This window comes from Amphiprion ocellaris, chromosome 3 (genome assembly GCF_022539595.1).
Source record: "Amphiprion ocellaris isolate individual 3 ecotype Okinawa chromosome 3, ASM2253959v1, whole genome shotgun sequence".
NCBI classification, from domain to species: Eukaryota; Metazoa; Chordata; class Actinopteri; family Pomacentridae; genus Amphiprion; species Amphiprion ocellaris.
In genome coordinates this window covers 35,757,236-35,779,063 of record NC_072768.1, presented here as the reverse complement: position 1 = coordinate 35,779,063, position 21,828 = coordinate 35,757,236, and the positions used below count along the sequence as shown (strand labels likewise).

The 21,828-nt window shown below is 37.9% G+C and overlaps 1 protein-coding gene and 1 non-coding gene across 2 annotated transcripts; both read right to left on the bottom strand.

Moving 5' to 3' along the window:
* Positions 1-720: 720 nt before the first annotated feature.
* On the bottom strand, positions 721-793 carry trnar-ucg (transfer RNA arginine (anticodon UCG)). Its single transcript has one exon. It is a non-coding gene; the product is annotated as a tRNA-Arg (tRNA).
* A 1,765-nt stretch (positions 794-2,558) lies between these two features.
* On the bottom strand, positions 2,559-19,926 carry LOC111578497 (uncharacterized). The gene is made up of 5 exons (XM_055006434.1): positions 19,732-19,926; positions 16,372-16,540; positions 12,281-12,423; positions 4,730-4,951; positions 2,559-2,801 (listed from the first exon to the last, which is right to left on the bottom strand). The coding sequence occupies exons 2-5, from the start codon at positions 16,520-16,522 to the stop codon at positions 2,559-2,561; spliced, it is 759 nt and encodes a 252-aa protein (XP_054862409.1). The 5' UTR covers positions 16,523-16,540; positions 19,732-19,926.
* Positions 19,927-21,828: the final 1,902 nt, after the last annotated feature.

Genomic DNA, 21,828 nt, shown 5'->3' with positions numbered 1-21,828 from the left:
GGGGTCTTGTGTTGATTTATCAATGTCACTCCATAAATAGAAAACCTTTTTTAAAAATGTATGTAATACAAAACTACTGTATTTCATATGTAGGTCTTTCCAATGTGCATTAAAAAAAGCCTTAACATGCTATTTACAACAACAACAAAAAAATCCTCATTGAACCATGATCTGTGAGAGGTAAAGAACACCGTCACATTAAATATTGACAGGAATGGTTGGTATTGGAGTTAATAATGAGATGTTTATTGGGTTTCTGCCATTTTTGGAAAATTAAACATGAACATCATTGCTGTTCCAGACAAACAAACCTAACAGGAGGCTTAGAAGATCTACAAAATCCTCACTGAGGCAAGAAGGGAGGCAGGTTACCCGGCTGACTAGTCCTGACCCGACTAATCTACGGTTGGTTGGCTAACTCTGCTTCATTGAGGAGATCCTTAAAACCTGTAGTGAGAGGATCTTAACCCAAACTATGCTGTTTTTAGTTTTGGTGTGTACACCTAACCAGAGTTTTTTGCTGTGAAAACTGGCAGCAAACCAAACTTAAGTCTTGTGGATTTTGAGACTCTTTGAAAGTCTTTTCCATGACAACACAGAAGAAGTTATGTTAATTTCAACAGTATGGCAGCCTCAAAGCACAAGAGAGAACACAAGGTATTTATATGGGAACATATTAATGTGGAGAAGGATCAAATATTAAACAGCGATCACAACCTCCAACCACGAAGGGACTTGAACCCTCAATCTTCTGATCCGAAGTCAGACGCCTTATCCATTAGGCCACGTGGTCACTTATATATACTAGCATATATCCATTTTAAACCATTTTGCCTTCCATTCGTGTTGAGGCTTGTAGTACTTCAGTAGTTTTGACGCTGATGGCCACATTTCTGGTGTGTTGACATTCGTAGTTGTAAGCAGTTATCATTGACGAAAAACAGTTATTTCTGATACATGAGCTGATATTTGTCCAAACTTAATGGGGCTTTAGAACACAACGGAAACACCTTTAGATCCTAAACAGTCCTGTCGCCATGTTGGAGATAATTTATACATATGGAATGATGTTTCTGCCAAATATCGAGGTATTTCATTAACTCAGAGGAGAAACTCCTACAAACAGCCAGAAGCAACAAGCTAAACCTGAGCTCCTGTTAACGTCTTGTATCATTAATCAAAACTGTAAGTATGAGTAAAGCTTTATTTTTATGGACATTCATGTTTGTAGCCCAAATAGATTCAACATTTGTCTTTTGTTCTTTGTGATGTTTTGGGGTAAATATTGTTTCTACTTTCCCAAATCACTTCAAACAACCCAAAGTAAAGCTGTTTGAGCATCTGTTCATGAAACTTCATGCATTTCAGACTCGTGCCGTCTTAAGAGTGATACAAGAAGTGCTACAAACCCTGATTTAGTGAGATTGCTGTTGCAAATTTTACAGGAATCTGAGCAGTTCTTATTCAGAAATGAAGCAGACACATCCAGTTGCTGTTGCATCACAAATGATGCATTCAAGAACCACTTGAAAGCTAATAAATCTGATGATTCTGTGTGTTCTTACAGCTTCTGGTTGATAAACTGTGTCGTTTTTGGCGAGTTTTTAAAGAGAACCTACCAGCAGGTTCATGGATTTAAAGGGTTAAATAGCTAGACGAAGGTTGTTTTCGAAAAATGTTTGACATTGTTATTAAATTATGCTTGATTTGGACTGTTTTCTGTAGTTGAAGCGCAACAAACAGAAACCAAATGAATTCATTTAAGCTGGTTTAAAAAGTGGTATCTCCAAAACGCTACAGAGAACACATCACATAATGATCTTATATATTTGACAGATCTTTAATAAAATGTCCACCTTTAAAATTAATGGAATATTTAAAAAAAATAAATCGCTGTTATTAAACAATAATAAACTTTTAATTTGAGGTTATGTTGTGCATATTATGAGTTTTTACATGGAATTTGACCAATCAAAGACACTCGGCACTGCAAATTCTAGCCTGAAAGCAGAAAAAGGAACATTTTGGGGTAAAACTCTCATCCACACCTGGTTCTTCAAAAGGTTCCTGCAGTAGAAATGCATCTTTAGCCTCAAGTTGAACTGTTTCCATCTGTACCTTCACCTTCATTTATCACCGACTTGTATAAAAGGAGCTATAAGTTTTAATTTGTCATTTTGATCGATCGATTGATCAGGAAATGTGGTTCCAAATGGCAGCAGAGGAAGAACAAAGCCTGTAGATGAGCTCTGGTGTCTCTGCTGCTGAAAAATCGCACACATTAACATATTAATTGAGATTTCCCCCAACAATTGCGTTTTTCCAATGGAAGCCGCGTCGGTCGGAGGAGGAATTTAATGAGAGCGTTAACGTTTTGGAGAAAAAGCATTTATCTCACCCTGTTCGCCCCCCCCCCGCTTATGTAATCTGGCCTCTCATTCACCGCCGCCGCCGTGTGATTGTTTGAAATGAAAAAGCCTTTTTTTGCAGCGGGCGGCGCTTTCTGTTCGTCGTTGTCGAAGCCTCTGAGGGGTCACCGGAGGTCGAGGGAATTATGATTACGCTACAGCCTTCACCGCTCGTCCAGCGGCTCCATATTCCCCCCGGTGACCTTCCATAAAGACGGCGATGATGAGGGCAGATCGCTCAGCGGGGGAACATGAATGCCCCGTTAGGAGACGAGAGTCGTCGTTGTTCGGTTCACGAGGTTCATCTCGACAAGATGGGGGTCGTTTTGTTCTTCTCTCTAAAACAAGACGGTCTGTAAATGTAAAGAGGCTGGACGGAGCGTTTACTGACATCTAGGTGACGCCGAGATTCTATCGCACGATGAAAACCAACAAGTCAAAGAAAACGCAAACGAAGCCTCATTCAGGACGGATTTCACAAAGATTATTCAATCATATCATTACAAATATAAATATTCTATGTCTCATTAAAAAAAATCACCAATAAAATAAATCATTTCCTCTGACAGAGTTCTTAAAATGCCAAAAATTCTCAGTTTTTGGTTGTTTTATTTCCTCCAACTTAAATCTGGCCTCATTCTTTAGTTTCAGTGTCAACATCAGAGTTTTTTTTTTCAGCTCAGAGTGAAGTTCAGCTTTTGTGGTGGAAAATCTGACAGATCAAAAAGAAATTAAAGACATGAGGAGAGCTGTTGCACCACTCTCAGAGGCCTATTTTTAGTCTGAATTAGTTCACATTGCGTCAAACTGGTTCCATTAAACCTCTGAACCCCAAAACCCATCGGTGAGTTTTAAAGTAAAAAATAAAGAATAAAAACATTACAAAAATGACACCATTTACCAGCCAGGAACTTTAAAAACAGAAAGAATTAGCAGATTTTCAGCTCTCAGACGGTCCTTGAACTACTCATTTGTTCCATCGAAAAGCTTTGAAGAATAAAATCATGATATTTCATCAAAATCTATTCAATTTACAAGTCACATTAAAAAAAAAAAAAAACTCTCCAAAGATGAAGCATTTTCACCGGATCCTGTCAACAATTTCCGGATTTCCAACCTTCTGACGGTCCTTGAACATATCTTCTGATGTACCGTACCATCAGGAAAATTAACCAAATCTAAGCTAAAAATTATTTAATCAAACTCACTTTATCTCATTTAAAAATGACAAAAAATCCAGTATTTGTTCTAACTAGATGCTTAAAAAACCAAAGATTGTGCTCTCCTTGATACAGCTGTGAAGCCATAATTGACTCAGCTGTGATTAACAGTGACGTATTAAAAATTCAGAGAGTTTTTGGTTGAACTGCAGGCAGTGTTTACACAGAGCAGAAAGGAAAGTATATGAAAAATGACTAAAATTCAGCTTTTGTGGTAGAAAATCTGAGAATATAGGTCTGATTGGGAACCAATACAAGGACAGAAACTGGTTTAAGGCGTTAGGAGAATTCTCTAATGGTCTGTTTTACTGTTAGTTACAGGAAGTACAGCTGAGCAATGGTTTTAGTCTGAAAATTAATCTGTAACAAACTATAGAAATATCAATTTTGTTATTAATATTATTCATTTTATTGTATTATTAATATTGTTAGTTTATTTTTGTAATTGTATTTATATTGTTCAGGTATTCCAAAAAAATAGAAAAAACCTATAAAATAAAAAGGAAACATTCTGTAATTTTTAATTATTTTTTTGGGCAGTGCAACCAGTGTTTTTAAATGTAGCATTTCCAATTAAAAGACCACTTCATGTAGAATACCAGCCCACCAGTGGTGCCACAATATTAGCTAATACAGCAGGGCCAGCCTTCTTTGTTTCTTTGTCTTAGACGACTTTATTAATCCTTCAAGGAAAATTAAGTTGTCACAGGAGTGTGGATATTCAATAAAGAGGTAAACAGTAAGACAACACAGAATATTAGGGTATAAGGTGGAGGTAAATTAGAATAAAAATAATAAAGTGAAATAAGATAAAAATATAGAAAATATTATACAGAAAAAATCTACAGAATATACAAGAGTGATACAGAAATGCGCAAATTCTGTGCATTTATGGTTTAAAAAACAGTTGACTTGATGGCTGCTGGATCAACTGATTGAAAGACTGTGTGCTGTCTGTACAGGAGTGTAGCTGGTTATTTATGTCTTTTACAGTGAATCACATCCATGTCTGCTGGAGGTTGTTTAACTAGAACATCTGTAGGATCTGCAGCAGTGACAGAGAGGAGTTTGTGAAACATCAGCAGACAGATAAAGACTCACCCTCCTGGAGACGGCTGGTTCGCTGGCCAGAGAAATGGAGTCGCTCCTCAGAGACATGAGGTCGCTGCAGGTCATATCTCCTCCGTCGCTGCCGGAGCTCAGGATCGGGTCGGTCATCACGCCGACGGCTGCAGGAATCACCAGATCTGACGGACGCTCTGGTTTCTGAGGTGCTGCTGCTTCTACTGGACTCACTGGTGCTGCTGGAGGCGGCATCCCCAACTGGAAAATACAGAGTACACAAGTATACAGTAGCTGGATACAGTAGTTTCCACTTTTAATCGCTGCTCAATATTGAATCGTTGTCAATTTAATTTGGCTTTTTGGACAAGAATGTACAAAAAAGACTTTTCGATGCCAAAGTGAAAACAGATTTCTACAAAGTTATGTCTTTAAAATGACTCATCTAAATCAACATAAGTGAAGAAAGCTGGTGATAGAAGTCACACAATTAGTAAAATAAAGATTATTTGACTGCAGTGATTGTAGTATGAAGACTCCTGTATTTGGAAGGTCCGGTCGCTGGTGAATCCTGGCAAAGTGGTCTCATGCTCAACCCATATACAGCGTTACAGCAGCGCTTCGAATGTTAGACCATTCTTGAAAACACAAAACTTTGAACCCATTTTTCTCAAAAACTACAGAAAGTGGGTTAGACCACTCTGCTTCTAAACCCTTCAAATATCCTCAGAGTTACTGTGAGACCAATGGGTTGGTTTGTATAAAGCACTAGAATGTTGATCAAACTGTTATGACCTGCATTTCAACGGTTTGTTTTGTTGTTTACCATTTTCAAGGGTAGAAATGGCACTTTTTTATTAATCTGTTGGTCCATTTACTTTGCCAAAGATGTTTTGTTTACCATTTTTAGTGGTCACGGTTCCCTGGAGTTTACTTGAAATAATATTTTCAAGACATTGAAACTGCTTGAGTTTACCAAAAGTCTTAAAATATTGAATGTAACAGCTATAACTTGACTTTGCACAAATCTGTGAATGTAGTAGATGGAATAAAAATGCAAATATAGATGAAAAATAAACATTTTTGTTTATAATTGATGTATGTGTCTATTCATCCATTCAGTCGTCAACTAAAATTTATTTGAATTGAAAAACTTTGCTTGTGTCAAATATTGCTATTTGATAAACATGCGATTAATGGAGATTAAATCATTACAAAGCGTCTAATTAGATTAAGTTTTTACTTGCGTCCCACCAGTATTTTTCATGCATGTAGTAATATTAGTTTACAGGTTAACAGCTACATAGCTAACTAGTCAAACAACTTAAAAACGTTATAAGTAGAAAGTTATAAATAGAAGAATAGAATAGGTCTTTATTGTCACTGTTACAAAAACAATGAAAATCAGTTTAGCATTCTCCGTATTAGCAGCATTAAAAAATAAACTATATAAAGCAATATTAAACACAGTCTAAAAAATACAAACAACTGAAATATATAGAAAAGAGCAAATATGGACCAGAATGGAAGCATATACTCAATCGTTCAAAAGTTTGGGGTCACCCAGGTGATTTCATGTTTTCTATGAAACTCACACTTTTATTCATGTGCTAACATAACTGCACAAGGGTTTTCTAATCACCAATTAGCCTTTCAACACCATTAGCTAACACAATGTAGCATTAGAACACAGGAGTGATGGTTGCTGGAAATGTTCCTCTGTACCTCTATGGAGATATTCCATTAAAAATCAGCTGTTTCCAGCTACAATAGTCATTTACCACATTAACAATATCTACACTGGATTTATCATTCATTTAATGTTATCTTCACTGAAAAAAACTGCTTTTCTTTCAAAAATAAGAACATTTCTATGTGACCCCAAACTTTTGAACAGCAGTGTATACAATATAGAATCAGGTGTGTGGATAGAGACCTGTATGACACGTACGAAATAATCCGACAGAAAATATGTTTCCTTCAAAACAAATTGAGAATCCAGTTTAGTTGTGTAGAAGCGTGATTTTGTCAAGACTGGGTTACCACATGACACAAACCACCACTTACCGCTTCTAATTTTTACTCTTGTCCCTCAAACACCTCTGAGGTTTCACCACATTAGCATATGAGAAGATGTTTGGCGCTCGACAAAATGTCCACCTGAGCGCGGCGTTCGTCTTTACACGAGGCCGTCGCTGTGATTCACCACGCCGGTCTGTTGACTGCAATTAGGCCCCAGTTGGCAACAGACATCAGCAGTTGCAGTTTAACATCTCACGGAGCCATGATTGTCCTTTAACTGCTGAGGACTGCTGTCCCTGGAGAGCTAATTACAGCTCAACACTCACCATTGTCCCCGCAATGCACAGAAACACACATTTACGTACGCGGGGCGGCTCAGATCCATTTAAACTGGGAAAGCCTGATGAAACACGTCACTCCCATCACCGTGATTCCACATAACGGCTCCAGCGCTGCGAGTTACTGTAAATAATAACGACACTGCTTTACACTTCAAACAAGGTTCCTGCTTCTCTTTTAATTCAGATGTAATCATCACATGGAGGCCTCAGGTTTACATGGTGTGCAGAGTCACCAAGGTTCACCGGTGCAGATTTAATACTGGATGCAAACCAGGAAACCTGCAGCTAATTAGCATTAGTTAGCATCACTAACTGTCTTTACATGGAGGACGGTGTTTGCGCAGGTTAACGAAACCCCACCGGAGATTTTCTTTCTGTCAATAGAAAGCAGTAAAGACCTCATCGTAACGTGACACAAAGCAGGTTTTAATTGGTGCTGCTGACTGTCACAGTGTGGATCAAAGTGTCCTGATGCCTCAACACCACACACGGTACTGTAACTAAAGGCAAAACGACAAGGAGTGAGCAGTGTGACGGCTTGGAAGCGACTAAATCAACTTAATTAAGCTACGAAGAAGACTAAAGGAAGAAGATCCTACTTGTGTAAAATTCTCACATTAAAAAGACAAACCCCAAACCACAGTTAGTGTTTAACCCAAAGTAATGTTTGACATGTTTCAGCAACTGGTGAAACTTTATTTCTACTGCAGGATCTTGGGGAAGGAGCAAGGTGGTGCAACGGTATACAGTTGGCCTTTTAAGCCTTTTGTTTGTGTAGGATCTAACAGCCTTAAACCGTGACATTAACTCAGAGTGCACCAAAATAAACTAGCAATACTAGCTACTGGATGTAACTCCAGTTCTATGAGCACTTAGGACACAAAACAGTGAAGATTCATGTTAGTCTAAATGGTGACTTTCACATCTTCAATGAGAAAAAGACTACTACTGGGCAAGGACATCGAGGGAAAAAAAAAGGAACTTCTTGTCCTCTCAATGGCATCCAGCAGTTTGTTAGGTACACTCAGAAGTATGTACCCTGCAGTAGGTACTTTTTAATTTACCAGGAAAGAGGTTCTACATGGACAGTTCTTCGACAAAAGTTAAGACTGCCTTAAAACGTGCCAAACACCCCTAGTTTCTGAGTGTCCCTTAGGCTTTACCTATGATGCCAATGAAAATAGGGATGTCCCAATCAAGTTGTTTTTGGTCCCCAATCCAACTGAGTTGAGCAAGGTGGTTCTTTTGAGGCTTTTTGTTTGTGTAGGATGCGACAGCCTTAAAACCTGACATTAACTCAGAGTGCACCAAAACAACTACAAAGAGTAGCTACTGGATATAACTCCAGTTCTATGAGCACTTGGGAAATATAACAATGATGGTTCATGTTAGCCTATACAGTGAATTTTACATTTCCGATGAGATAAAGACTACTAGTGGACAAGGACATCGAGAAAAAAATAGAACTCCTTGTCCTGTCATTGGCATCTGGCAGTTTTTTAGGGATGCTCAGACATTTAGTTCTACATGCACAGTTCTTTTACAAAGGTTTAAGATGAAGGTTTGATGCACTTTTAGTTGTGGTTGAAGCTGTTGCATCTCAAAAGAAAGGCTGAAAACGCCATAAAGGTACCAAGTTTCTGCAGAGGAAAGTTGCCTAAAATGACCAAATCATCCCCAATGTAACAGCAACTGGTGTGTCTTTATCCGTGGGGTATTTTCAGTCACTGCTGCTGCTTGAATCGGTCTAAAGGATGCACATCTCAGACATGTCATATAAACGCCCTCCACATAATTATTTTGTCTGAGTGAGGATGTGCTTCCTCGCTTTGCATCGAGCTCCAGTCTGGTTTTTATTTCATTTCTCTGTCGTCCTCAGTCTGAGTTTCCCTCCAGGACACGTTGGAGCAGATCTGAGTATGAAATCCAGCTGCATGTGTGACCTCTGCAGCGACAGATGTGATGCAGCAGCAGCAGCGGTGGAGGCTAATACCTGCAGAAGGCGGAGGGTTAACCCCGATAAGGTGCAGCGCCGAGCGAATCCCCCGGTGAACACTCAGGCCTGTAAATTGTTTATCAGACACTAATGCAGGAGCCTAATCCTATTTGCATTCATATTAGTTCCCCCATATCGCCATCTGAGGGAATTACTTATTTGAATTCTTCTGAGGGGTAAATAACTTTATGCATGATATCAGTATCTTCATAATTCACATCAGTAAAGTCAATTTGGTTTAAGTGCTCCTCCGCCGTGTGCCGCCGAGCTGCAGAGGAAACTTATTTGGAGGCGGCTCGGCTCACTGAGCGTGCTCATAGGAGGGCGGGGGGGATGGAAATCTATCGGAGAGTCGAGGCGCTCGCATGTTTCCCCCTTTAGAGGCAGCTCCACCAGCATCCGACCACTTCCTTCCACTCAGCTCAGCGTCTAAACTGCCCAGTGAGGGAGGAAATGCTGCTGATCTGACCTCTAAAGGCCAAAATAAGCTGCTCGTTGCTGATCCTCCACCACAGATATCACCTCCAGTATTCAAAGGATTAGTTAATTGACAGGGAACTTGAACTAATTCTGTTTTTAAGATACAAAATTCTTAAATTGCAGCATCTCAGACATGAGCATTATTTAGTTTCCTTTTTTTCTGTGATCAGAACCACAGAATGTTGTGGTTTTCACAGCTGATCAGTAAACAATCTGAATACATGCTCTATCCAGTGCTATTTTTTTTTATTTGAATTACATATCTAATCACAGAAATTAGATAAATACAGACTTTAGTTTTATTTCCTATTATTTTCTTTGCTATGTTCACATCCACTCAGAATTGTGCAACATCCCACAATAGTACAATAGTAAACAAGAAAAGCATTCAGAGAGTGCAGAACTCCTCCAAGGCTGCTCAGTCGTTGGATCATTTCCGATGGATGAAATCTTGAAAAAATTCATGGCAGAAATCACGGCACCATAGAATGTGTCCATTTAATATAGATACCCACAAACAAAATGACCTTGTGCTCAGCACAGGTGTGTGTTATGCATGTTTACGTTATGTACGGATACCGAATCTCATTACCCAAATATGTAGCGGAATTGATGGGACTCAGAAACACCCCACAATTTAATCAGTTGTTCCTTGTATCATTTCTGATGGATAAGTCCTGATAAGTCCTCAGCAGTGGATTTGTAGTAGGATCACAATCATGTGATCATCAGCAGGCAGCTGATGTAGTGTTCACTTGTTGTCATGGTTACAGTGACGCCGTGCCGCTATCTGGCAATGATACAGAAATCTTTAACAAATCCGTGGATCCAGACTATAAGCTGCATCACTGCCAAAATCTAATCATTTAGTCCTTGTGTCATTTCTGACCTTCCCTAAAAATTTCATCCAAATCTGTGAGTCCGTTTTTGAGTAATGTTGCTAACAGACAGACAGACAGACAGACAAACCAATGCAGATCATCATGTAACTCCGCCTCCTTGGCGGAGTAATAATCTTCCTCTGTTTCTGAGATGAGCTGCCAGGTCAGTTTTATTTTCTCATTTTATAGCAACCTACTCAGGCTCTTAATATGTGCATATTTTTAATGTTTAGTTTATCTGTGCTACAAATTATTGGGAATCAAAGTGTTTCAGTTGCTTTTTCTACTGATGGAATTACTGAATTATTGGATAATCTGGGTCTTTGTACCAGATTTTTAACAGCAGCTGAGGTTTAGGGGAAGGAGAGGAGTCACACTGCTTATATGTAAACAACATATAAATATATATTTTTATATAAATATACTTCTATACAAAGTGATTGAAAATGACTTTAAACAGAATCTGAAAACAACCTTAAAGACTGGCTGAAAAGGAAAGTAAAGCAACGAAACACGACTTAATAAAGCAACTGAAAACAACTATCAACAGTGCCTAAAAATGACTTCATACAGCAACTATAAACAAAGTAAACAATGACTGAAAGCAACAGTAAAGCAGCATAATACGACTTTAAACCGCAACTGAAAATTACTTTACACAGCAACTAAAAATGAAAGTAAAGCGACTTAACACAACTTTAAACAGCAATTGAAAACAACTATCAACAGCAACCGAAAATTATTTTACAAAGCAACAGAAAACGAAAGTAAACAGTGACTAAATATGACAGTAAAAACCAGCTGACAAAGACTGAAAATTACTTTAATCAGCGACAGAAAACGACCTTAAACAGTGACTGAAAAAGAAGGTAAAGCAACTGAACACGACTTCAAACCGGAATTGAAAACAACTATCAACAGCAAGTGAAAATGACTTCATAAGTAATAGAAAATGAAAGTAAACAGCAACGGAAAACAAAGGCAACAGTGACTTAAAGCGACAGCAAACAGCAGTTGACAAAGACTCAAAATGACCTTAAACAGTGACTAAAAAAGAAAGTAAACAGTGACTGAAAACCAAAGTAATGTGACTGAACACAACTTAAAACAGCGGCTGAAACCAGCTATCAACAGCGACAGAGAACAACTGAAAATGACACTAAACAGTGACTGAAAACGCAAAAAATAAAAGGACCATCTCAGACTCAAACCCCTTTTCCCCGATTTACAGTCCCAAAGTTTATGACTCTTCCATCCTCTAAACACTGACGCGTTTAATTACAGAAAAATTTGTTTTGCGAAGCTAAAATCACGGCTGTCGTCTTATTTCATTTAAAGTTAACGTGGCTTTTTAAAGACACATCACTGATTAATGATCCCCGTCATGTGTAAAATATTACATGTGAAAAGTTGTGGTTTTACGAGCCGTTAACGTTGGAAACTGTCAGGAGCGTTTGTGATGAAAGGCGTCGAGATCAGGATCCAACATGGAAATAAGAATATTTAAAATAGTTCACCGTGAACAAACGCAATAATGAAAAACACGCTTAAATCCGTGACGAGCGGAGACGTGGATGCATAATTACGGCTTCTAAACCCACCAACTCTGAGGACGGTAACAGGGAAATGAGAGGGAATGTGCTGGGAGGTGGTTTTGAAGAAGCGGGAGGGTGTCAGGCTGATGAAGAAAGGCTGTCAGGAAGGCCGGGCTTTGAACGTGATCAGAGGCGGCGTTTAAACAAAGAACAAAGGCAGCAAATGTGGAGGGAGAAGCGCTACCTGAGAGCCGCCAACAAAGACGACACTGAAGCCATGAATAAACATGAGCGCCTGATTATTTCCCATCAGGCCCTTCTGTCTCCGGACTCACCTCCTCGGCCTCCGTGACGACCAGCGACGGCACGCTGCCACCTTCTTCCTGATTGGCCGTCGCGGACGTCAGGTGACGTTCTGAGTCCCGTTCCAGGTGATGAACCGAGTGATGCTCTGTTCGGTCCTGATGCTGAGGTGAAGCTGGAAACAGACAGAACGGATTATAAAAACACATCATGTGATTAACCAACGACTCCGTTTGTTTATTTACGTGTTTATTTATATGTTTTTATGTTTGTTTGCTGCAGGTAAAGAACATTAAAGGTGACATTTTCCGTCTTTTCATGCATTCCACTCTACAATCTCTTCTCTTTTTAGATATTTTATTCTAAAAATACACAATATACATACATATATATCCAATGTATTTACTCTCACATTGTCGTATACATTTACATATATTAATTTTATCAGCCTTTTGCTAAAAAAGAAAGTGAAAAGCAACTGAAAATGGCTTTAATCAGTGACTGAAAACAACCTTAAACAGCGACTGAAAACAAAAGTAAAGTGACTGAACACGACTGTACAATGACTGAAAATGACTGAAATTACTTTAAAGAGCAGCAACTGAAAATTAAGGCAACAGTGACTGAAAAACCACAAACTTTAAACAGGGACTAAAAGCAACTTTACACAGCAACTACAGACAAAAGCAAATGACTGAAATGACCGTAAAGAGCAGCAACTGAAAATTAAAGTAAAAATGACTGAAAAACACAGAAGACAGCTTTGAACAGCAACTGAAAATAAACTTCAAACGGACTGAAAACAACTTTACACAGTAACTACAGACAAACGCAAGTGACTGAAATGAAAGTAAAGTCACTGAACACAACTTTAACAGTGACTGAAAATGACTTTTCAGCTACAAACAGCGACAAAAAGCTAGACTAAACAACAACTGAAAACAGCTGAAAACTACATAACAGAGGTACTAAAAACTAAACAGTGACTGAAAATGACCGAAGATTGCTTTAAACAGCAACTTAAACTCTAAAGTAACAGCAACTGTAAACACCTAAAAATGACTTTGAACAGCAACTAAAATGACTTTAAATAGGGACTAAAGACAACTTTGCACAACGACTGAAAACTAAATAGTGACTGGAAACAACTGAAAATGACTTTAAACAGTCACCAAAAGTAAGAGTAAACAGCAACTGAAAACAGCTGAAAATGACTTTAAATAGTGACTGAAAACAAAAGTAAACAAAGGTAAAAACGACTTTGAACAGCAACTAAGATTAATTTAAATAGGGACTAAAAACCACTTTACACAACAACTGAAAACTAAACAGTGACTGAAAACAACTCAAAATGACTTCAAACAGCAGCTCAAAATGAATTTAAATAATGACTGAAAACAACTGAAAGTAACTTCAAAAACTGACTGAAAACAGCTGAAAATGACTTTAAACAGCAACTGAAAACGGCTCAAAATGACTTTAAACAGTGACTGAAAACTGCTTTAAATGGTGACAGAAAATGAAAACAAAGCAAAAAATTTCAGTATTGTTGGGTTAGACGATGTTCACCTTTTTCTAGCTCAAATATTTTATGTATTTTTAGTTATTTTACATGTCAACAGTACATCTACAATATATGGAACTGTCAACAAATAAATCATATTTTAAAAATATAAATCATTTATTTTAGTTTACTGCAGGTAAACACACACATATATCTGTCACTTTCCACTAATTCTTATTTCCTTCTTGTTACATTATTTAAAGGAGAACATCCATCCATTATCTATACACCGCTTAATCCTCACTAGGGTCATGGGGGGGCTGGAGTCTATCCCAGCTGACTCAGGCGAAGGCAGGGGACACCCTAGACAGGTCACCAGTCTGTCACAGGGCTACATACAGAGACAAACAATCACTCTCACATTCACACCTACGGGCAATTTAGAATAATCAATTAACCTCAGCATATTTTTGGACTGTGGGAGGAAGCCGGAGTACCCGGAGAAAACCCACGCATGCACAGGGAGAACATGCAAACTCCATGCAGAAAGATCCCGGGAAAGCCGGGACGTGAACCAGGGATCTTCTAGCTGCAAGGCGAAAGTGCTAACCACTACGCCACTGTGCAGCCTAAAGGAGAACATAATAAATGCATTTTTATATATTAATATAAACACATTCTGTTAGTCTTTTGGGTTTAGGGGCCACATTAATATATGATTCACACATTTAGTTTTGTCTTAGTGACATCCTGTGACCACAGATGCTAACTTCACCACCAGATGAAGGATTTCTGGTAGTAAACAGAGCCTGCAGCAGATCTTTGAATTGTTCTTCTAAACTCCCTCCTGGCTCCTCGGTGGTTTCGTCGGTCGCGTAGAGACGCTTTTGGTTTCACGCTTTCATGACGCTGTGCAGAAGCTGCAGCTTTTCAGAGCAAAGGTGTGATCACACCTCAGCAAACGCTTCCTGTTGTGGTCGCCGGCTGCACTTTGACCAACTCCTCACACAAACAAACTACTGCGTCTGAAGAAGTAGGACTTATTGTTCTGTCTGTGTTTACTGAACAAAGAAGCTTTACTTTGTCTGTGAATCCACTGAAGCTCAACAAACTGACAACAACTAAACACAATCTGCATCCAGTTGTGACATTCAGAAACACGGCTGCCTTATTGTGGCCATGAGATCTAAAAAAATTAATTTAGTGTAGCTGAAAATGACTGAAAATGACTTTAGATAGTGACTAAAGACAACAGTTACTCACTGAAATGAAATGAAAGCAGAGCAACTAAACACAACAGTGACTGAAAACAAGTTTAAAAAGCCTAGAACAGCAAGAGCAGCAAGAGCAACTGAAAACTGCTGAAAACGACTTTAAGCAGTGACTGAAAACTAAACAGTGACTGAAAACGACTGATTATTTTAAACGGCAGTGAAGACCAAAGCAACAGCGACCAAAAATGTCTTTAAACAGTGACTGAAAATGACTGAAGATTATTTGAAACAGCCACTGAAGAAGAAAGCAACAGTGACTAAAAATACATTTAAACACTGACTGAGAACCACTTACACACCAACTGAAAAGACTAAACAATGACTGAAAACAACTGAAAATGACTTTACAGCAACTGAAAATGAAAGTAAGCAGCACCTGAAAATGACTAAAAACAGTAACCGAAAACAACTGAAAACTATACAGCGACTAAAAACTAAAGTGACTGAAATAAAAGTAAAGCAACTGAACAGAACCGTTGCAGACTGAAAACGACTTTAAACAGCAACTGAAAACTGCTAAAATGACTTTAGACACTGACTGAAAACAGACAGTAACTGAAAAAGACGGAAGATTATTTTAAACAGCGAGTGTAGAAGAAATCATCAGTGACAAAAATGCCTTTAAACAGTGACTGAAAGTGACTTTACACAACAACTAAAAACAAGTGACTAGTAAAACTAAAGCAACTGCACACAGCCGTTACAGTGACTGAAAAAGACTTTAGACAAGAACTGAAAAACGACTGAAGACTACTCTAGTGACTAAAACTGAAGCTAACAGTGACCAAAAACGCCTTTGAAAAAGTGACTGAAAATACCTTCACACAACTAAAAAACTGAAAATGACTTTACAGCAACTGAAAATGAAAGTAAACAGCCCCTGAAAATGACTATAAACAGTAATTGAAACAACTGAAAATGACTTAACACAACAGCTAAAAACATAAGTGATAAAACGAAAGCGGAGCAACTAAACACAACCTTTACAGTGACTGAAATCGACTTTAAACACCAACTGAAATCAGCTGAAAATGACTTTAAACAGCCACTAAAAACAAGAGTAAAGAAACTACTGAAAACGACTGGAAATTATCTTAAACGAGTGAAGAAGAAAGCAACAATGACAAAAACGCCTTTAAGCAGAGACTGAAAACGATGTCATACAACAACTGACCACTAAATAGTGACAGAAAACAACTGAAAATGACTTTAAATAGTGACTGAAAATGAAAGTAAACAGTGAATAATAACAACTGGACATGACTCCAAACGGAAACTGAAAATTACTTCAAACAGTCACCAAAAACGAAAACAAAACAAATAGATTTATGCTCTTAGATTTTACCTCCGTCCACAGAGTCCTGAATCTGCTCCAGATCCTGGACTGGACTCGGACCTGAACATTCAGGACTCTGTTGGTTCTGGTCTTGATGGAGACTCTGAGGGTCCAGTTTCAGGTCTTCATCCAGAGGAGACGACTGAGGCGAACCTTCCATTGTCCCGAGAGTTTGGGTCTGAAATAAGACAGACGGGTGAAAACACATTCAAAGTTCTTTAAGACGCCTCAATCGATGCAAAAACTTTGTCTATACAACAATTTTCAAACAAAACAGCATCACAAAGTGACTGAGAAAACACAGGATTTAGAGACGAATGCACATAAAAACAATAAAATTAGACAACAACAAAATCAGAGACGGTAGTTAAGATATAAAAAGATAAAAATAAATGATGGAGTTTTTGTTGTCTCCAATCTGATTTGAGTCATTTAATATTTGGTGTCTGCTAATACCTAATAGTTTTCAAGTGTTCAAGTGTTAGATAAGCTGTAGTCCCTGGTTGTGAGTCTTGTTAGGTGGGTTTAGCTTGTAAAGGGGCACCATGATGAAGACTTCTGTGACGTTTAATGACCTCCTGGCCAGCACACACATGATAAAGCAACTAGGATTTAATGTTTCATACTGGGGTGCTCAATTTGTATCAAAAATAATACATTTTTAGTCGGTAATGCTGCTTTTATTAATGAGCTTATTCAAATTTGTGACACCTGTGCAACTGAGATCAGCTAACATGTGCATATAATCATTGTTTTCATACCACTGTTGCCTTCTTTTATTCAATTTGTCAATTATCGTTTCAATCAATTCACTTTTATATAGTGAGAAAGCAGTGAATGAAACATCTTTATATGTCTGTTAATGCCTGAATGCCAAAAACACTCAGTTTCCTTTAATGCAACAACAAAGAAAAGCATCAAATCGTCACGTCTGACAGGCTGGAAGCAGAGAAGACATTTGCTACAATTACCGATTAATTTTCTGTTGATTCTGCTCATCTCCTGTCACTCCTCTCTGATGACTGATGGCGTTTATTTGACGGCAGCTAATATTCGATGATGTGCAGCAGCGTAAACAAACAGCGGATTCTAATGTACAGCAGTTTGAAGTTGGCGTGTAACATCTGAGGCCATTATCCACTCTGTGAAGTGTCTCACTTCCAACACTTAATGGAGAAATCCCAGGGGTGGTAATTATGTTTGAGCACAGATAACAAGGGCTGCGTTTCATACTTGAATAATAACTATTAAAAAGAGTGTTTTCCAATTAATTAAACACACTGTCTTTAAGTAACCTCTGGACATTTGCCCTGCGGGCTAAGCTAATTTATGAGCTGCTGGGGGGAAACAAACGAGCGCCGCTTTCATGTGAAAATCCTCACAAAAGAGTCGGTACCGCGGAGAATATGGAGGCAGAATATTCAACTTTGTACATGCAAATTGTTAACATAACTTTTTGATATGATAAAACCGCAGCGTAGTGTCATCTCGTGGGCAGGCCTACTGGGGGTCTCGAACTTGGCGATGATGAAAGAGTCATCCCAGCTTTTTTTTTTCTTTCCGAGCCATTGCTTCCTCCTGCGGTTTAATATCGCCGAGGAGGAGGCGAGTCGAGCTTTAATGAAAGATGCTTAAAAAAGCGTGAAAATGCCAAAGCTAATCTGCTCGCCCCGTCTGCAGGAGGAGCAGCTTCAAATCGAAATCGCTTCATTTCACCCCGTCGGTGCAGCCGAGCTCGGAGAGGCTGCGTCTGCACATCGCTCAGGCTTCATTAGGCCAAATCAATATTCCTTTAGCATGGCGGGTCGTAGAGCTCCGCAGCGAGTCGTCCTAATGAGGAGCTTTTACAGAAGAACTGCCAGCTCAAGCTTTTTTTTTGTTACAGTTAAAACAGCATTTTTCTGCAGGTGAAGCAGGTGTGAAGTTTAACCTCCACTGTTTCTATCATTTAAGCAGAAGCTAACAATAACCAACAAAAAGTTTGCTGAAATCAAGAAATGACAAAAAATCTTCACAAATTTGCTGCGAATTTCTGAATTTTTGACTATTTAAGTGACTAGAAACAAAGTTTTTCAGCACACATGAATGCACCACAGTGATAAAAACTGAGATTAAACCCTTCTGTTAGTTTTGTTTCTCAGAAAGAGCAATGATTTTCATGTTTAATTATCCAAAAATGGCAGAAAGGGGCACCATGATGAAGACTTCTGTGATGTTAAATGACCTCCTGGCCAGCACATATATGATAAATCAAGTCATAATCAACTGGGATTTAATGTTTTAAACTAGGGTGCTCAATTTGTATCAAAATAATACATTCTTATTTGCTAATGCTGCTTCTACTAAGAAAATTACTCAAATTTGCAACACCTGTGTGACTGAGATCAGTGAACGTGTGCAGATAATCATTGCTTTCATACCAATAGTGATTTATTTTTTCAATTTTCCAATTATTCTTTCAATTAATTAATTTTATTTGGTGAGAAAACAGTAAATGAAACATCTTTCTATATCTGATCATTTCTGAACGCCAAAAATATTCAGTTTCTGTTGTTTAGGTTTATTATGGAGGTTTAGCTAGGAAAGGGGCACCATGATGAAGACTTTGTGATGTTTAATGACCTCCTGGTCAGCACACATACTATAAATCAACTGGGATTTAGTGTTTAATACTGAGAGGCTCAATTTGAATTAAAAATAATACATTCTTAGTCGATAATGCTGCATTTATTCCGAAAATTACTCAAACTTACGACACCTGTGTGACTGAGATCAGCTAATGTGTGAAGACAATCATTGTTTTCATAGATTTGAGGTCTGAATCTTCAATACTGTCTTTCTAAAGTGTTTGTTTTGGATTGTTTATAAGACAAAATACTTGACTGTTAAATTTAGAAAGGATACAGTTATTGTCAGTCAATTGAATTTAGAATCATGAAATATTCTGGTAGTGTACTGTACTGTCACTGAGAATAAACAAACAGATTACATTTTATTCCAGATTACAGATGCTTAGAGTTTAAGGCTCAGTATTTAGAAACAGTTTCAACTGTGTGACACAACATTCAGTAGTAATTGTATGTAAGGACACCACAAAACAGAAAAAGTCTGTCATGTATGTACAGACTCCCTGGCAACATTATACTTCCTGTCCACAAGACCTCAAGGCATCATGGGATTTGTATTTCCAAGCCCAGTGAGACAAAATAACAAAACTAGAGCTCTGCTTCTTCCGAGATCTACTGCATGTTTCCGGCGTGTCGCCCTAAATAGCTGCTGGACAGTTCAGTAATTACCATCAACAGCAATTAATCAGTGAAGCTGATGACAGCGACCCGACACCTGAAGGTCGCCGCTCTCTGTTCTCACCTGGAATCCCTGCAGCTCGGCCTCGTCCTGGAATCAGCCCGTCGGTCGGTTCATCCGGAGGAGAGTCCAGATGTTGGTTCCTCAATGAACACAGCAGTCATACATTCAGCCTTCGATGTTTCCTCTGACCGGCACTCAGGAGACTTTCACTCTGCTCCTGCTGAGAGGAAAGTCTGCAGTCAGCCGCCGTTCTGCTAATTATAGGATCCACAAATGGGATTAGACGGAGGCTGCGTGAGATTAAACACTCACACCTTTAAACTACATCCTCAGCCGACCGCATCGCCTCCACCTGTGCATAGATAATAGAGTACACAGCTGAGAACTGGAGTATTTCCTGGAGAGTGATGCACAAAAATGTCAAAAATATGGATTTGAATGCACAGGAAGTCAATAACGTGGATACTGGTGCATAGAAGGACCAATAACCTGGATATCAATACACAAATGGGTCAAAAACCTGGATGTTAGAGCACAAAAGTGTCTAAAACGTGGATATTAGTGTAAAAAAGGACCAAAAACCTGGATATTAATGCAGAAAAGTGTCTAAAATATGGATATTAATACACAAACGGATCAAAAACCTGGATATTAGTGCACAAAAGTGTCTAAAACCTGGATATTAGTGTACAAAAGTGCCAAAAACCTAGATATTAATGTAGAAAAGTGTCTAAAATATGGATATTAATACACAAACGGATCAAAAACCTGGATATTAGTGCACAAAAGTGTCTAAAACCTGGATATTAGTGTACAAAAGTGCCAAAAACCTGGATATTAATGTAGAAAAGTGTCTAAAATATGGATATTAATACACAAACGGATCAAAAACCTGGATATTAGTGCACAAAAGTGTCTAAAACATGGATATTAGTGTACAAACTTGTCAAAAAACAAGTTATTAATCTACAAAAGTACCAATACGCTGGATATTAATGCATGAAAGTAACAAAATGCTGGATATTAATACATAAACGGGTCAAAAACCTGAACGTTAATCCGCAAAACTGCCAACAAACTGGATACTAGTGCACAAAAGTGTCTAAAACCTGGATATTAACACACAAACTTGTCAAAAACCTGGTTATTAATGTACAAAAGTACCAATAACCCGGACATTAATGCAGAAAAGTAACAAAAACCTGTATCGGTATATTAATGCACAAAAATAACAATAACCAGGATATTATCACATAAAAGTGTGAAATGCCAAGATAGTAACGTGCAGAAGTGTCAATATTCTGCATAATAATGCATAAAAGTGTCAAATACCTGGATCTAAAACCTGGATTTAACACACAAAAGTGTTGAAACTGGCATATTTATGCACTAAAGGACCAATAACTTGGACATTAAAGTACAAAACTCTCAAAAACCTGAATATTAATGCACAAAAGTGTCTAAAACCTGTTTTTTAACAGACAAAAGTGACCAAAACATGGACATGAACACACAACGGTGTGAAAAAACTGAACATGAACACATAAAAGTAGTAAAAGACTGGATGTTAATGTCAACTGATTGGTAGCAGAGAAAGTTTTAAATTTGATAACATGTCAACATCAAGCTGCTCCAACAAGTATTTCTACATTATTTAAAGTGTTATGTGCTAAATTATCATAATTAGAAAGTTTTTAAGTTGATAAACTCTTTAAAAAGTTGAAATTATTCACAATATCAAGTCGATGCAACAATCAAACTAACAAACCTTAAAAATAAAGTTTGCAACTTAAAAAAAAATCTTAAAAATTGATAAATTATTGTTATTGTTTGTTTTTTATCTTGCAACTATGCTTGTGGTACGAATAATTACATGTGATTTTTTTAAAATTAAGTTTCTCCAAATACACTTAAATTAGTTAATTCAATAACAAAACTTTTTATTATTATTATTATTATTATTATTATTATTATTATTGATATTTTGGACTGCAGTTGAACACAACAGTATTTAAACACTGAAAAGAACAAATCTGAGTTTAAATTACGTACAATATTAAGTCGATGCAGGGATTTACTTTCACTTTAAGTCCATGTATCTGAGGATACTGCAGTACTTTTACTCGTGTGTTTACATGCAGTACTTTTGATGGTACT

Bases quoted from the DNA above. Each gene is read 5' to 3' on its own strand.
- LOC111578497 (XM_055006434.1), bottom strand. From the start codon at position 16,522: ATGGAAGGTTCGCCTCAGTCGTCTCCTCTGGATGAAGACCTGAAACTG. The intron at 12,424-16,371 runs GTAAAATCTAAG...GTCTGTTTCCAG, and splicing joins TCAGGACTCTGTGGACGGAG to CTTCACCTCAGCATCAGGAC. The intron at 4,952-12,280 runs GTGAGTCCGGAG...TGTATTTTCCAG, and splicing joins TCGTCACGGAGGCCGAGGAG to TTGGGGATGCCGCCTCCAGC.